The 17,459-nt window shown below is 44.5% G+C and overlaps 1 protein-coding gene across 1 annotated transcript; it reads right to left on the bottom strand.

Moving 5' to 3' along the window:
* Positions 1 to 533: 533 nt before the first annotated feature.
* On the bottom strand, positions 534 to 15,485 carry APEX1 (apurinic/apyrimidinic endodeoxyribonuclease 1). The gene is made up of 5 exons (XM_083377781.1): positions 15,395 to 15,485; positions 11,921 to 12,062; positions 9,388 to 9,569; positions 6,209 to 6,401; positions 534 to 2,388 (listed from the first exon to the last, which is right to left on the bottom strand). Exons 2-5 carry the CDS (start codon positions 11,979 to 11,981, stop codon positions 1,874 to 1,876), a joined length of 951 nt encoding a protein of 316 aa, XP_083233907.1. The 5' UTR covers positions 11,982 to 12,062; positions 15,395 to 15,485; the 3' UTR covers positions 534 to 1,873.
* Positions 15,486 to 17,459: the final 1,974 nt, after the last annotated feature.

Raw genomic sequence — 17,459 nt, 5'->3', positions numbered from 1 at the left:
TTCTTGCTGAAGTTTAAATATTCGTTTCAGGTGGGCTTGGGCTACAAAGGACCCTTCGCAGTTTGAAATCTATAAACACCTCTTTTGCCTTCCCTGCCAAAGTGATCCCTAAGAAGACACTTAGTGGGCTTGGGGAGTTTTCAGACGACGAGTGGAAAAAGGCTTGGTTAGAAGGTAGATCAGCTTAACTTGGAAGGGGGCAACATTTAAGTATAGCCCCAGGTGGTTTGGGAATGCTGTTGGGGCATGTTTTAGAGGTGGCATCCAACAGTCCCAAATTACTCATATGTACAGTGTTGGAACAAATGAGTGCTTTAGCCAAAATTAAGCAAATGAGCACGATCACTCAGAGGCACGATCACTCAGTGGTTGAAGATGCTGAGCTTGTCAGCTGGAAATCCAGTTGGAGACCTGAACACCGCGTGATGGGTTTTGCTCCCGTTCCTTGGCTCCTGCCCACCTAGCAGTTTGAATGCATGCAAACGTGAGTAGGTAAGTAGGTATCACTTCGGTGGGAAGGTAAGAGGGTCCCGTGCACCTTTGGTGTACAGCCATGCTGGTCACGTGGCCAACGAAATGATTTGTACTCGGTTTACAATCATGCTGGTTACATGGACCACGCAAACTGTCTTCGGACAACGCTGGCTTCCCTTGGCTAAGAAATGAGAGATGAGCCCCATCCCCAGAGTTGGACACGACCAGACAGGGGAGACCTTTACCTTCAAGCAAATGGACGCAGAGGAATGTACACTTAGCTTAAGGGGAAATAAATGATCTGCCAACTTTCCATGATTGGAAATAGAAAAGATGGCTGCGCTGTTGTAAAGAGCAAAATATGTAAGTTACCAAAGAAAGCCGTTGTGAAAACCAACTCGGGGAGGGAAATTCTTCCGTACCACTTCGAACGTCAAGTTGGGGATAAAGTTGAAGCTTAAAAGGAAGTCGTTGCTTTAAAAGGCCACGCTGAAATTGTCAACGGATAGCATTCGGGATAGAGAATGAGACAAGCTCGATCGATTTATATTTTATAAAAGGGAAGTTTAATGTTTTCTAGGAAATTAAAATATGTCTTGGTGAATTACACCCTTCTCAAAGCAGCGAGAGAAGAAGAAAAAAGGTGAAGGCAAGCTACGTTTTTAATGAGTAATAGTCAAAAATAAGGAGGAAGACGAGCTGACAACTGGAGAACAACAGCAGTGGGGTAGCTTTTTTTTTTTTTTTTGCAAACACTAGAAAACAAAAGACTCCAGTATGACCCTTGCTATCTCAGGAATCAATGGCTGCTTTTAACAGCTTGCACCCACCCTGCTACAGTCCCACGTTTTAAGCCAGAGGTGGGGAACTACGGCCCCTTTATGACTTGAGGACTTCAATTGGGTCAAGAATTCTGGGACTTGGAAGTTCACAAGTCGTAAAAGGGCCATAGTCCTCAGCCCCATCCCCCATTTTAAGCTATCTTCTCTGGAGAACTTGTCCAGTCAGAGGAGCATCAAAGCAAGACCTTATTTCCAGCTAGCCCCAAAGTGGCCACACGTGCCTTTCGAAAGACAGACCTTAACATTGTGGAACTGTATTAAACAACCTGGGATGGACCTACCTTATGGGGGGCGGGGGAAATATTCAAATCCTGACTGGAGCAGTGTTTTATCAACCTTGGTGACTTTATGAAGTGTGGACTTCAACTCCCAGAATTCCCTAGCCAGCCTGGCTGGCTATGGGATTCTGGGAGTTGAAGTCCACAAGTCTGACAGCTGCCACGGTCGAAAAACACTGCTCTAAAAGGGTTGAGTAGTCCTAGACATACACATAATTTTAGCTCCGGTTTTCTTCTCCCGCTCAAGCTACAATAGGCTTGGGCCTTCGTCTGCATGTGTTACACGGCCACATAGAGGGTGATGGGACAGTGATCACTGCCCAAGGCTGTGGAGCGGATCTTGCTGTCACACAGCCCTTCCTGAAGCCCTTTGGAGACCACAAAGTAGTCAAGCCGCCAGCCCACGTTCTTAGCCCGGGCGTTCATCATGTAAGTCCAGAAAGTGTAGGCATATTGGGTGTTGGGGTAGAGGTGGCGGAAAGTGTCGACAAAGCCAGCTTCCAGCAGTTGGGTGAAACCAGCCCTCTCTTCTGGAGTGAAGCCAGCATTTTTCTTATTGCCCTTGGGGTTCTTCAGATCAATCTCTTGGTGGGCTACGTTGAGGTCCCCGCACAGGATAAGCGGTTTGCGGGCAGCCAAACCTTTCAGGTAAGAGCGGAAGGCCTCATCCCAACGTTGGCGGTACTCCAGGCGCACCAGTCCCCGACCAGCGTTGGGCACATAAGTGGTCACCAGAAAGTAGGAGGAGAACTCTGCTGTGATCACCCGGCCTTCTTTGTCATGTTCTTCTTCACCTGTGGCAATAAGGGAGAAGACAGATTTAAGAGCAACGTTGACTTTGAACAAACTAAGTCAGAGGAGGTCACGTTAGGTTCAGTTCCCTGTCTAGTGTCATTCTACCTGAGAATATCTTCTATAAAGCATGTTTAAATGTGTGTTATGTATGTGCACACTTTGAGAGCAAGCAACTAAATTTCATTTTTAATGTGTGCCATTGTGCCCACAGTAAAAAAACGACAAAGGTTATCTATATATATCAGATGTCAAACTCGCAATGTCACATGACATCACACAACGTATCAGAGCCTTTTTGCCATTGCCAGCAATGGGGTGGGGGCGGCTTCCAGATGATGCGTCCAGCCCACGGGCCGACAGTTTGACACCCCTGCTCTATATCTCTATATCTATCTATCTATCTATCTATCTATCTATCTATCTATCTATCTATCTATCTATCTATCTATCTATCTATCTATCATCTATCTATCTCTATCATCTATCTATCTATCTATCTATCTATCTATCTATCTATCTATCTATCTATCTATCTATCTATCTATCTATCTATCTATCTATCTATCATCTACCAGGATTTCCATTACAGGGAGTGCAGAATTATTAGGCAAATGAGTATTTTGACCACATCATCCTCTTTATGCATGTTGTCTTACTCCAAGCTGTATAGGCTCGAAAGCCTACTACCAATTAAGCATATTAGGTGATGTGCATCTCTGTAATGAGAAGGGGTGTGGTCTAATGACATCAACACCCTGTATCAGGTGTGCATAATTATTAGGCAACTTCCTTTCCTTTGGCAAAATGGGTCAAAAGAAGGACTTGACAGGCTCAGAAAAGTCAAAAATAGTGAGATATCTTGCAGAGGGATGCAGCACTCTTAAAATTGCAAAGCTTCTGAAGCGTGATCATCGAACAATCAAGCGTTTCATTCAAAATAGTCAACAGGGTCGCAAGAAGCGTGTGGAGAAACCAAGGCGCAAAATAACTGCCCATGAACTGAGAAAAGTCAAGCGTGCAGCTGCCAAGATGCCACTTGCCACCAGTTTGGCCATATTTCAGAGCTGCAACATCACTGGAGTGCCCAAAAGCACAAGGTGTGCAATACTCAGAGACATGGCCAAGGTAAGAAAGGCTGAAAGACGACCACCACTGAACAAGACACACAAGCTGAAACGTCAAGACTGGGCCAAGAAATATCTCAAGACTGATTTTTCTAAGGTTTTATGGACTGATGAAATGAGAGTGAGTCTTGATGGGCCAGATGGATGGGCCCGTGGCTGGATTGGTAAAGGGCAGAGAGCTCCAGTCCGACTCAGACGCCAGCAAGGTGGAGGTGGAGTACTGGTTTGGGCTGGTATCATCAAAGATGAGCTTGTGGGGCCTTTTCGGGTTGAGGATGGAGTCAAGCTCAACTCCCAGTCCTACTGCCAGTTTCTGGAAGACACCTTCTTCAAGCAGTGGTACAGGAAGAAGTCTGCATCCTTCAAGAAAAACATGATTTTCATGCAGGACAATGCTCCATCACACGCGTCCAAGTACTCCACAGTGTGGCTGGCAAGAAAGGGTATAAAAGAAGGAAATCTAATGACATGGCCTCCTTGTTCACCTGATCTGAACCCCATTGAGAACCTGTGGTCCATCATCAAATGTGAGATTTACAAGGAGGGAAAACAGTACACCTCTCTGAACAGTGTCTGGGAGGCTGTGGTTGCTGCTGCACGCAATGTTGATGGTGAACAGATCAAAACACTGACAGAATCCATGGATGGCAGGCTTTTGAGTGTCCTTGCAAAGAAAGGTGGCTATATTGGTCACTGATTTGTTTTTGTTATGTTTTTGAATGTCAGAAATGTATATTTGTGAATGTTGAGATGTTATATTGGTTTCACTGGTAAAAATAAATAATTGAAATGGGTATATATTTGTTTTTTGTTAAGTTGCCTAATAATTATGCACAGTAATAGTCACCTGCACACACAGATATCCCCCTAAAATAGCTATAACTAAAAACAAACTAAAAACTACTTCCAAAAATATTCAGCTTTGATATTAATGAGTTTTTTGGGTTCATTGAGAACATGGTTGTTGTTCAATAATAAAATTAATCCTCAAAAATACAACTTGCCTAATAATTCTGCACATTTATATCCCACCTTTATTATGTTTACGAAAGAGTCAGGGCGGCGAGCATGCAGGTAGTCCTTGACTTACAACAGTCCATTTAATGACCATTCAACATTACAACAGCATTGAAAAAAGCGACTTAATGACCGTTTTTCACACCACCGTTGCAGCATCTTTCATGGTCTCGGGATCAAAATTCAGATGCTCGGCAACTGGTTCATATTTATGACGGCTGCAGTGTCCAGGGAGTCACGTTATCACTTTTTGCGACCCTCTGAGGGCAAAGTCAATGGGAAAGCCAGATTCACTTAACATCCGGTTTATACTCACTTATCAACGGCAATGATATGATTAACAACCGAGGCAAGAAAGGTCATAAAGTGAGGCAAAACTCGCTTAATATCTCACTTAACGAGAGAAATTTGGGGGGGGGGGTCAGTCGTAGGTTGAGGACTAACTATTCCATGCACCTTCCTCTTCCTATTTTCTTCAGAAAGTAACTCTGGCAAGGTGAGTTGGGCTGAAAGAGAGGGGCTGGCCTAAAGTCACCCAGCTGGCTTTCATGGCTGAGGTGGAACTTGAACTCACGATTCCCTGCTTTCTATCTTGGTGTCTTAATCATTAGACCAAACTGACTTTCAATATGGCTATTAGATGGGAATTCTGGGAGTGAAGAGTTTAACTGCATTATAGCAAGGAGGACCGCCCGCAGAAGAGTCAAATAGTAGTTGGAGGAAGTTTTTGCATCCTGCAAACATCCAGGAATAGTTGGGCTCATCAATACTGAAGAATGGACATTACTATATCAACAATATCTTGGGTTGGCCTTAGGACACATTATAACTAAGTCCCAAGAGGAAAGGTCCCCCGTTAGCTGGTGAGGTGAATTTGCATTTTAAGAGAGGAGACCAGGGTTTGTCAGGAGCCCTGGTGGAGCAGTGGTTAAAATGCAGTACTGCAGGCTACTTCTGCCTGCCAGCTGCCAGCAGTTCGATTCTCACCGGCTCAAGGTTGAGTCAGCCTTCCACCTTTCCAAGGTCGGTAACATGAGGACCCAGACGGTTGGGGGCAATATGCTGTAAACTGCTTAGAGAGGGCTGTAAAGCACTGTGAAGCGGTATATAAGTGTCAATGCTATTGTGATGCTATATGGGAATTGCAGGGGTGGGGCCAAAGATGCTACCTGGGGAACAATCGCGTAAAGAGGGAGGGGGCGAACCGCAGCCACATAAGGGGCAGAGAACGAAACTTAGAAGGATTCTGCCTAATTTGCCACGCTGTTAAAAAAGAGACATTGGGAGATTTACATTTTCAGACATGCAAGATTCTGTTAATGTAGCCTTAGAATTAGAGGTAGAATTAGCTCATCTACCCTGTTTCCTTTTCTGGGAAGTCTGATGGCAATTCAACCTTTTGAGAGAACATGGCACAGGCGTTCTTGCAAAAATGGTATCTACGATAGGCCCAGCCACCTGCAAAACCCCTTTTATTGGAGACCTTCCTTTTTTCACCCAGACAGGCCTTAAAGAATGCTCACTTCCAGCTTGCCTCTATTCCCTCCCCCCGCCCTCCAAGAACAGAGGGGTGTATTTCCCAAGGCGACAAGGATTCGCTGCTTTTGTTTTTCTGGAGGATAATTCACGAGTCTAAGTGGAAGTTAAGATCCCAAAATAAGGATGGCGAAGTCCTTACCAATCCCATAGGTGACGTCCAGAGGCTTGTTCTTGGAGAGCAGGGCCACACCGCTGTAACCTTCCTTGTCACTAGAACAAGCCCAAAATTTATGGGGGTATTCGGCCAGATCCCGAATGTCAGCAGGCAGCTGTTTTTCTGCACACTTAGTTTCTTGTAAGCAGAGCACATCCGGGTCCTCTTTATTTACCCACTGGAGAGAATAAAAAAAATAAGATAAAATTTTGACATCTCTTGTTGACAGCTGTTACCTCTTAGTAAAAATGGGATTTGCAGATTAAAAGGGGTTAACAGAATCTCACAAAGGGTAAGGCTTGACCTACTAACCAATGTTACTAACTAAAGTTACTAACTGGACGGAACGTAATGGGAGTGAGCTAATACAGTCACCGAAGACCTCATTTTACACTTCTTACTATCCCACTGGCAGAGCGATACTGAGTAATAATTTTTAAACTGGCCTCCTTTACAAAGAAGTGAGTAACACTGCAATTGTTATGACCCTTTTTTTTTGCCAGTGCCCTCAAGACAACTTACAATCAAACCAAAGCCACGAAAGTGAAGCCGTACCAGAAGAGAAAAGGGATGGGAGAACCCATTGTGTTTTCAGAGGATTATCCATTCTGACAGTCTGAAATCCTTTTTACGAACGTTCTTCCCAACCTTTGGTTGACTTGGGAAGACTAAAATTCCTTTGCCAAGCCTAAAACTTTCTAGTCTCAGGACAGATTTATTTATTTATTTATTCGATTTATATACCGCCCTTCTCCCCTAGGACTCAGGGCGGTTCACAAGGTTATTAAAACAATACACCAGGTTACAAAATTTAAAATCAATTAAAAAGATTATATTAACCTTGAAATAAAAACCCCAATTAAAATACACTTAAAATCCCAATTAATATTCTCAGTCCAGGCCAGAGAGCTCGAAGAGCCAGGTCTTCAGGTCCCGGCGGAATGAGCGACGGTCAGGGGCAGTCCTAAGCTCTACGGGCAGCTGGTTCCAAAGGGCAGGCGCACCCACTGAGAAGGCCCTATCCCTGGGTGTCGTCCACAGGCAATCTTTTACCGGCGGTACCCTGAGAAGACCCTCCCTGTGGGAGCACACTGGACGAAGGGAGCTTGATGCCGGCAGCAGGTATCCCGGACCCAAGCCATTGGCATATGCAACCGTCATAAATATGAGGATATTAGATGGGTAAAAAATCACATGCTCCTGGGTTTTCTAGTGAGGAAACATTAACTATGGGCCTCACTCTAAGAGCTACATTCTCTTGCTTATTTGAAGGGAAGAGGATATAAAAACAACACTGCCTTGATGCTTCAACCAAGCTGGCTGCTGGTAGCTCCATGGGGACTGCCTGTTCTCTTCTCCACTGCTTACCAGGCCACACTTTTTTTCTAATTGTTTTTTTAATGGCCCTGCAACAATGCAGATATTGTTTTTATTCAAGATCCACAATGACTTGCAACAAACAGCCTTCCCCAGCACGAGTCCCCTCCAGATGTGTGAAATTCAGCTCCCAGGATCCTGGGATTGCGTGACCACGTGGAGGCCACAATGGTCGTAAGTGTGAAAAATGGGCATCACTTTTTTCAGTGCCACTGTTTATTTATTTATTTTATTTATTTTAATTCCATTTATATCCCGCCCTTCTCCGAAGACTCAGGGCGGCTTACAAGCTTAGCAGTTTGAATGGGCACTTAAACAAACTGTTGTTAAGTCAAGGACTACCTGTTTATTATTTAATTAAATAATAGAATTAGATGGCCTTAGGCAAAACTGTGCCATACAGCTTCCATACAGTACTGTTGCCAATATAGGTGGTCCTCGTTTAATGACTACTTGTTCAGTGGTAATGTGAACTTAACAATGGTACTGAAGAGTGATACTAGCAACCAGTCCTTGAAGCTCCAGCCATTGTGGTGTCCCACGATGACAGGATCACAATTATTATTTTTTTAATTCCATTTATATCCCGCCCTTCTCCGAAGACTCAGGGCGGCTTACAAGCTTAGCAGTAGCCTTCATTCTATGTATATGCCTGCTTATTAGGGCTTTCACACACACCCCAAGTGGCATTATTACAAAGTCAGCTTAATTGCCCCCAACAATCTGGGTCCTCATTTTACCTACCTCGGAAGGATGGAAGGCTGAGTCAACCTTGAGCCTGGTGGGACTCGAACCTGCACTAACTGCAGGCAGCTGGTGTTACTTAAGGAGGCATTAGCCCACTGCTCCACCAAGGCTCCTTTGTGACAATTTGTGACATTCCTGCAATCAAACTCAATGGGGAAGCTGGCAGGAAGTCGGAAATCACAGTCACGGGAGATCCTCACTTAACAACGGCACTCAGAATGGTTATTGCTAAACAGGGTGGGCATGTGGGTTTTTTTCGACTTAACGACCATGGCGCTGAACAGTGTCTTCAGTCCCAGTTAGCGTTATTAACCGAGTACAAGCTATACAATTACATGGAGTTGATCTCAGCTAGACAAATGTTTACAATTCCCCCTCCTAATTCATTCTGCTAGGGATGGTGTCATTCGGATGGTGACATTGTTTGGTGGGTGCTGTTGTGTTTTTTAATTTCTTTTCCTTCGAGAGCGGGCATCGGAATTTCATTTATTTATTTATTTTATTACATTTATATACCGCCCTTTCCCGAAGGACTCAGGGCGGTTTACAGGGTGATTAAAAACAAAAATACAAAAGTTAAAAACAAATTTAAAAAAAAAATTATATCCGTCCCTGAATAAATAAAACCCCAGTTAAAATTCAAATTAAAAATTAAAAAATTCTCAGCCTGGGCCAGAGAGCTCGAAGAGCCAGGTCTTCAGGTCCCGGCGGAATGAACGGAGGTCGGGGGCAGTCCTAAGCTCCACTGGCAGCTGGTTCCAAAGGGCAGGCGCACCCACTGAGAAGGCCCTATCCCTGGGTGTCGTCCGCCGGCAATCTCTTACTGGTGCCACTGTGCACACAGAAAATAAATAAATCAGAATAACGGTTATCTTATCTGATACGTGATGCCTAGATGCAGCCTCTCTTTTTATGACATTCTCCGTCCAACCTTTGGGTGAGGATAGAGGAAAACCACTGCAGGCACACACTCAACGTGGAAGGAACCAGTTACTGGCCACTGTAGGAAAAGAAAAGGCTGGGGTCGTCTTCTGGGTTACCTCCAGGCCCTTCTTTTTGATCCAGGCTCGGACACCATCTACGTTCCAGGAAGTGACCTTCAAAGTGTATTTTTCGCCACTGGATGAAGTGAGCTTATCAGGAGGATCTTGGTACAAGATTGGACCGTCGGCCTCTTTCTCTGCTTTTGCTCCACCTTTTTTGGCCCTTTTAGGCTCTGGTTCTGAAGGAAAGAAAAACAAGAGGCAGCATGAAGGGCGGAGGGGGGCGGAAAACAAGTGTTTGCTTGTTTCATGAAAATCGGACTCCACTAGAAACAGTCCCTGACTTACGACAGTTCGTTTAGCGATCGTTCAAAGTTACAACGGCACTGAAAAAAGTGACTTATGACCTTTTTTCACGATTGTTTTCAGCATCCCGATGGTCACATGATCAAAATTCAGATGCTTGGGCACTGGCTCCTATTTTTTTTGATGGCGGCAGAGTCCCTGGGTCAATGTGCGATCACCTTTTGCCACCTTCTGACAAGCAAAGTCAATGGGGGAGACCAGATTCACTTAACCATGTGACTAACAGTGATTCATTTAACAACCGTGGCAAGAAAGGCCGTGAAATGGGGAAAAACTCACTCAGCAAATGCCTTACCTAGCAACAGAAAATTTGGGCTCGAATTTTGTGCTCGTAACTCCAGGACTACCTGTAATCAGGCAAGACTGATTTTTAAAATTTGTCTCCTCTTCTGCAGACTTGCACGAATTGGTTAATTCATTTGTAGAATGGGAGTCATGTTCTAACCAAGAATGGGAAAGGAAAGTGGTCACATCTAACAAGAGAGATTTTACAGGTAGCCCTCAATTTATGACCACAGCTGAGCCCAAATTTTATGTTGCTAAGTGAGACAGTTGTTAAATGAGTTTTGCCCCATTTTACAACTTTTCTTGCCACAGTTGTTAAGTGAACCACTGCAGTTGTTAAGCTAGTAACACGGTTGTTAAGTGAATCTGACTTCCCCATCGACTTTGTCAAACAGTCGCAAAAGGGGATCACATGACTCCAGGACACTTGCAACCGTCATAAATATGAGGCAATTGCCAAGCGTCCGAATTTTGATCATATGGCCATGGGGATGCTGCAAAAAGTGTAAAAACCAGTCATAAGTCACTTTTTTCAGTGTCGTCGTAACTTTGAATGGTCACTAAACGAACTGTTGTAAGTCGGGGACTACCTGTATCATCTCCACTTGTCTGAGCTCTCTCATTCTCATTCCTACTTGCTCTACTCCAGTAGTTCTTACCCTCAGTTGCTTTAAGAGGTGGACTTCAACTCCCAGAATTCCTCTGCTTGCATGCTGGCTGGGGAATTCTGGGACCTGAAGTCCACACATCTTAAAGTGGCCCAGATGAGACAAACTGCTCTACGGTGATCTGCTGGATTTGAGCCCTGAACAAATTTAACTGATATAAATCCCATCCCTATGAAATGTCAGTTTCCTTGATTCACCAGAGATTCCTTACATTCATTTCTCTCCCTTTCTCTACTCTGAACAGAAAGACAAAAGAAGCCAGCTGGCAGTTCATCGCACAGAGATCAAAAGCTCTAATTTCGTTGCAGCCAAGTGTGACAAACCTCAATGTGGGTCAGAGGAAGAGTGCTGAAGGATACATGGTGTCATTTAACAAACAAGAAGTCAAGGAGCACCAAGAAGGACCTCAGGTCAAAAAGACAACGTGTCAGAATCCATTTATATCACATTTCATAAATGTATGGTTAGAATATTGTGCTTATTCTGGGGATTCTGCCATCTCTCCGAGGGGGGGGGGGAGAGGATGGTTATCGAGATTGCAGTAGGCTGTTTTCAAAGACCAGGGAAGCTTTTGATCTGGGGGGAACAGGGGGAGAGAGAGATCTGGGTTGCATCTCCATTTGCAACTGAAAGGAAGAAGCAATAACAATAAACACAAGGAGAGTTTATTTTATTTTATTTATTTTAATTCCATTTATATCCCGCCCTTCTCCGAAGACTCAGGGCGGCTTACAAGCTTAGCAGTAGCCTTCATTCTATGTATATGCCTGCTTATTAGGGCTTTCACACACCCCAAGCGGCATTATTACAAAGTCAGCTTATTGCCCCCAACAATCTGGGTCCTCATTTTACCTACCTCGGAAGGATGGAAGGCTGAGTCAACCTTGAGCCTGGTGGGATGCGAACCTGCACTAATTGCAGGCAGCTGGTGTTACTTAAGGAGGCATTAGCCCACTGCTCCACCAAGGGCCTGACACATAAGTAAATGATGGGAGCCTGAACAAATGGATGAAGGGAGGGGGCTGAAATGGGAATGCTTTATATAGGATTGAAATGTAACTCTGTTAGATCCTGTCTTGTATTGCCACAACCGATCTCATCCTAGTAAACTTTTTCCTTTTGGACAACCCTGGCTCCAAGAGTTCTTATTTCCTAAGATGTGGATGGGGGTGGGTCCTGACAACATGCTACAATGCAGGACAGCATAAAATAAGGGGCACCTCCCTTTCGCAAATCAATCCCAATTCTAGTGCGAGGGCTCAGCTCCATACCTGCTGCCTCCTTCTCCACTGGAAGGACCTCATCTTCTTTCTTCTTTCCTCGTTTTGGCATTGCAGGTCCCCAAGTGGGTCTCGGATGAAGGATCCGCCTGCCTTGCTTTGCCAACGTTAGGCTTCTCAACAATAGCGTCTCCTGGAAAAGATGAACATTGGCATGTAGCAATAGCAATAGCACTTATATACTTCCTCACAGTGCTTTACAGCATTCTCTAGGTGGTTTACAGAGTCGGCCTATTGCCCCCCAACAATCCGGGTCCTCATTTTACTGACCTCGGAAGGATGGAAGGCCGAGTCAACCTTGAGCAGGTCAGGATCGAACTGTTGGCAGTGTGCAGAGTTAGCCTGCAATACAGGTAGCCCTCAACGACCATAACTGAGCCCAAAGTTTGCTAAGTGAAACATTTGTTCAGTGAATTTTGCCCCATTTTACGACCTTTCCTGCCACAGTGGTTAAGTGAATCCTTGCAGTTGTTAAATTAATCACACGGTTGTTAAGTGAGTCTGGCTTTCCCGTTGACTTCGCCTGGCAGGAGGTCCCAAAAGGGGATCACGCGAACCCAGGACGCTGCACTGTCATAAATATGTCAAGTAGCTGAATTTTGATCACATGACCCTGGGGATGCTGCAACGGTTGTAAGTTTAAAAAACAATCTCAAGTCACTTTTTTCAGTGCCATTGTAACTTTGAGTGGTCATTAAATGAACTGTTGTAAGTTGAGGGCGACCTGTAGTGCATTCTATCCCCCTATGTACACCCAAACAGGCTTTATTTTCCCTCGGAATATCTTGAAAGCCGCCTTCTTCCTCCTCCAAATGCATCCACTGTTCCTCTCTCTCTTTTTTTTTTAATCCCATTTATATCCCGCCCTTCTCTGAAGACTCAGGGCGGCTTACAATTTAAGCACAAACCAATGTGCTTAGCAATAGCCTTCATTCTATGTATATGCCTGCTTATTAGGGCTTTCGCCCCCCCCAAAGCGGCATTATTACAAAGTCAGCTTATTGCCCCCAACAATCTGGGTCCTCATTTTACCTACCTCGGAAGGATGGAAGGCTGAGTCAACCTTGAGCCTGGTGGGACTCGAACCTGCACTAATTGCAGGCAGCTGGTGTTACTTAAGGAGGCATTAGCCCGCTGCTCCACCAAGGCTCTCTCTTCCATCAGCAACCCACCTTCCTGACCCCACAAAAATGACTCATTGGTCATCAATTCTGCCCATTTGTAAAGAACCCCTTCCAAATTAAAACTTCTGTTCTTAGGAAAATAAATTGGGTCTTGGAAGGCTCCAGCCATTTAATTGGCCGACATATCACTTGGCCAACAGCAAGCCTACGAAGTCCTTGATGAGAACAAAAGACAAATGATTTGGATTGTTAAGATGCCAAAACACTGCACAAATATCATTTTCCTCAAAGCAAATGATATGATGAAGGCTGTCTTCCAAACACCCTCTCCTTAGCAGGAGAAACAGTGGATGAGCAGAGAGCGTTTACTTTCCAAACAGGGTCAAACTACCTCAGCTGATCTAACACTGAACACAAGCCAACAATGCAACGCAGCTACTAAAAATATAATTAATGCTGCTTTATTCTGCAGTGCTAGAAGCACGCTGGGGGAAAAAAAAGCACATTTTCTACTGATGGGGACCTTTTTAATTCAGAGAGTACCAGCAGACCTCAGCTTACAACCACAATTGGGACCAGAATTTCTGTCACAAAGAATTGGGACTGTCACAAAGAAGAGGAGGTCAAATTATTCTCCAAAGCACCCATAAGGGCAGGACAAGAAACAACCGATAGAAACTAAGCAAGGAGTGAATCAACCTGGAATTAAGGAGAAACTTTCTAACAGTGAGGAAAATTAACCAGTGGAACTACTTTCCCACAGCTTGCTTCATCACTGGAGGCTTTTAAGAAAAGGCTAGACAGTCATTTGTCTGAAATGGTATAGGGCAGGGGTAGGCAACCTCGGCTCTTTTATGACACATGGACTTCAAGTCCCAGAATTCCTGAGTCAGCATAGCTGACTCAGGAATTCTGGGAGTTGAAGTCCATGAGTCATAAAAGAGCCGGGGTTGCCTACCCCTAGTATAGGGTCTCCTACTTGAGCAGGGGGTTGGACTAGAAGATCTCCAAGGTCCCTTCCAACTCTTGTTACTCTGCTATAACTTGCAGGATCTAAGAAGCCTAACAAAACCAGGGCGGGCTTCCTGTTGCTTGAATCCTGGTGTAGGGTGTTCTGCTTGAGCAGGGGGGTTGGACTAGAAGACCTCCAAGGTCCCTCCCAGCTCTATTCCGATTGACCGAACCTCTTTTCATTGTATCCTCAACAGCTTTGGCAGTATCAAAAGTTAATCCATCCCTAAAGTATCAGTGGCTGGGGAACATGGGTAGGCAGGATCGCTTTGCATTCGTAACTTGGCTCAGGGGCATCCTTTTTCGATCGGCCCGGCAAGAGGAGGCAGACGTCCTTTTGAAGCTACCCCTGTTGAATTTCTACCTGCCATCCCCCCCTCTTAAAAGCACCAGGAGTGGTGGTGGTGGTGGTGGGGAGGAGGAGGTCGGGTTAAAAAAAAATGCAAAGAGGGAAGGCCGGAGACCGACCCTTTTTGCTCGATTGTAGATGAAATGCAATTAGATTTAGATTTAGATTTTATTAGATTTATATACCGCCCTTTTCCGAAGGACTCAGGGCGGTTTACAGGGCATTTTTTTTATTATTATTACATTTATATCCCGCCCTTCTCCGAAGACTCAGGGCGGCTTACAAGCTTAGCAGTTAAAATCACCTCAATGGAAAACACAAAGTTAAAAGAGAATTAAAAGATTAAATTATCCCTGAAAATAAAAACCCCAGTTAAAAAATTCTCAGCCTGGGTCAGAGAGCTCAAAGAGCCAAGTCTTCAGGTCCCGGCGGGAATGAGCGTAGGTCAGGGGCAGTCCTGAGCTCCACGGGCAGCTGGTTCTAGGATTAGGAAAAGCCGTATTAAAATAAGGATTTTATTTATTTATTTATTTATTTATTTATTTATTTATTTGATTTGCAGCAGGGGCAGTCCTGAGCTCCACGTGCAGCTGGTTCCAGGATTAGGAAAAGCCGTATTAAAATAAGGATTTTATTTATTTATTTATTTATTTATTTATTTATTTATTTATTTATTTATTTGATTTGCAGCTGGTTCCAGGATTAGGAAAAGCCGTATTAAAATAAGGATTTATTTTATTGATTGATTGATTGATTGATTGATTTGATTTGCAGCTGGTTCCAGGATTAGGAAAAGCCGTATTAAAATAAGGATTTATTTTATTGATTGATTGATTGATTGATTGATTGATTTGATTTGATTTGTATACCGCCCTTCTCCCTAAGGACTCAGGGCGGTGAACAGTGACATAAATAACAGAATGCACAAATACAGATATTGAAAACAAATTAAATTTTATGCTAAGCCACGTCGGCTCTCACCACGCCGGAGACCGCGAGGCTTTCCTTCAGGCACCCCAAGGCGGCTGCAAAAATCCGCAGGAATCCCCGAATGGAGAGAGAGAGAGAGAGAAAGAGAAACACGTGGAGGGGAGACGGTCACGTGACAGAGGCTGTGGCGGGCAAGAGGCGGGGCTTCCTCTTAAAGGGAAAGGAAACGCCGCGGCAGAGGAAGAGATGGAGGAACGGCGCCGTTGGGTTCCGCCTAGAAGAGGTTAAGACAAGGGTAGGCAACCTCGGCTCTTTTATGACTCGTGGACTTCAACTCCCAGAATTCCTGAGCCAGCTTGGCTGGCTCAGGAATTCTGGGAGTTGAAGTCCACGAGTCATAAAAGAGCCGAGGTTGCCTACCCCTGGGTTAAGAGAAGACTCGAGCAGGAAGCGCCCTCCACGTGCCGAGGGAGGAGGCGGGGTTTAATGACCTAGTGACGTCAACCGTTCCCTCTCTGACCTTTCCCGGAAACATTGCCGGCAAACCCTGCAAAAGCGTCAACACTTTCGGTTCCCAATCGAACAACCGAGACGCGGGGAAGGGGGGCGGCGGGCATGGCGCCGAAGTCAAAGGTTCTGACCTAAAACGTAATGCGGTCTCCTTTCTAAGAAGAAGAGAAAAAAAATTACATGCAAATATTTAATAAGTCTTTTTTTTTTTTGCAAAAAAAATACCGAGGTTGGAATTTGCACTTTCTTGTCAATAATCGATATGGATTATTCGATGTGCAGGAACCAATAAAGGAGAATATCGGTAGGCCAGGGTTGAAATTTATTTTCCAAAGCACCAGAAGGCAGGACAAGGAACAATGGTTGGAAACTGACCAAAGAGAGAAGCAACCTGGAATTAAAAGAGTGACAAGGGTGGACAATTAACCAGTGGAATAGCTTGCCCCAAGAAATCGTTGGGCGCTCCATGACTGGAGATTTTTAAGAAGAGGCTAGAGCAGGGGTAGGCAACCTCAGCTCTTTTATGACTCATGGACTTCAACTCCCAGAATTCCTGAGCCAGCTTGGCTGGCTCAGGAATTCTGGGAGTTGAAGTCCACGAGTCATAAAAGAGCTGAGGTTGCCTACCCCTGGGCTAGAGAATCACTTGTCTGAGATGGTATAGGTCAGGGGTAGGCAACCTTGGCTCTTTTATGACTCGTGGACTTCAACTCCCAGCTGGCTCAGGAATTCTGGGAGTTGAAGTCCACGAGTCATAAAAGAGCTGAGGTTGCCTACCCCTGGGCTAGAGAATCACTTGTCTGAGATGGTATAGGTCAGGGGTAGGCAACCTTGGCTCTTTTATGACTCGTGGACTTCAACTCCCAGCTGGCTCAGGAATTCTGGGAGTTGAAGTCCACGAGTCATAAAAGAGCCAAGGTTGCCTACCCCTGGTATAGGTTCTCCTGCTTGAGCAGGAGGCTGGACTAGAAGACCTCCAAGGTCCCTTCCAGCTTGATTCTAATTCTGAAATGAGGGGTCCTTGGTGTTTTCTGAGCTTGGTTGTTCTCTTAAAGACATTTCATTACCCAACTAGATCATATCATCAGTTCTAGAAAGGAGTGGCATTTGCTGTCAATGTATATTCTACACCAGCCACTAGAATATAAATTGAGAGGAAACCCCACTACTTACTAGCACTCATGATGTTTCCTAGTTTGGACGGTTTTTTATCCCCATGCCATCACTCTGCTAAACAACTACATTCCTACAATACTGTCAAACTGCCTAGTAAGGCTAGCCATATTACTACGGTATTCTTCTTCTCATCTTTCCTATTGCCTATCTCCTAATCAAATCATGACTAGAGCTTTGTTGCTTGTGTGTTATGATTTATACTGTTTTATTTAGTATCTTTATTTAGTATCAATCTAGAATATACATTGACAGCAAATGCCACTCCTTTCTAGAACTGATGATATGATCTAGTTGGGTAATGAAATGTCTTTAAGAGAACAACCAAGCTCAGATATCATTTATGTTGATTGCTTATTTAGTATCTTAGGACTATCACAAAGTGTTGTACCTTATGATTTAAGACGAATGTATTTTTTTTTTACCATGACTA

This window comes from Vipera ursinii (assembly GCF_947247035.1).
Source record: "Vipera ursinii genome assembly, chromosome: Z".
Taxonomy (NCBI): Eukaryota; Metazoa; Chordata; class Lepidosauria; order Squamata; family Viperidae; genus Vipera; species Vipera ursinii.
This window is presented reverse-complemented; position numbering and strand designations above follow the sequence as displayed.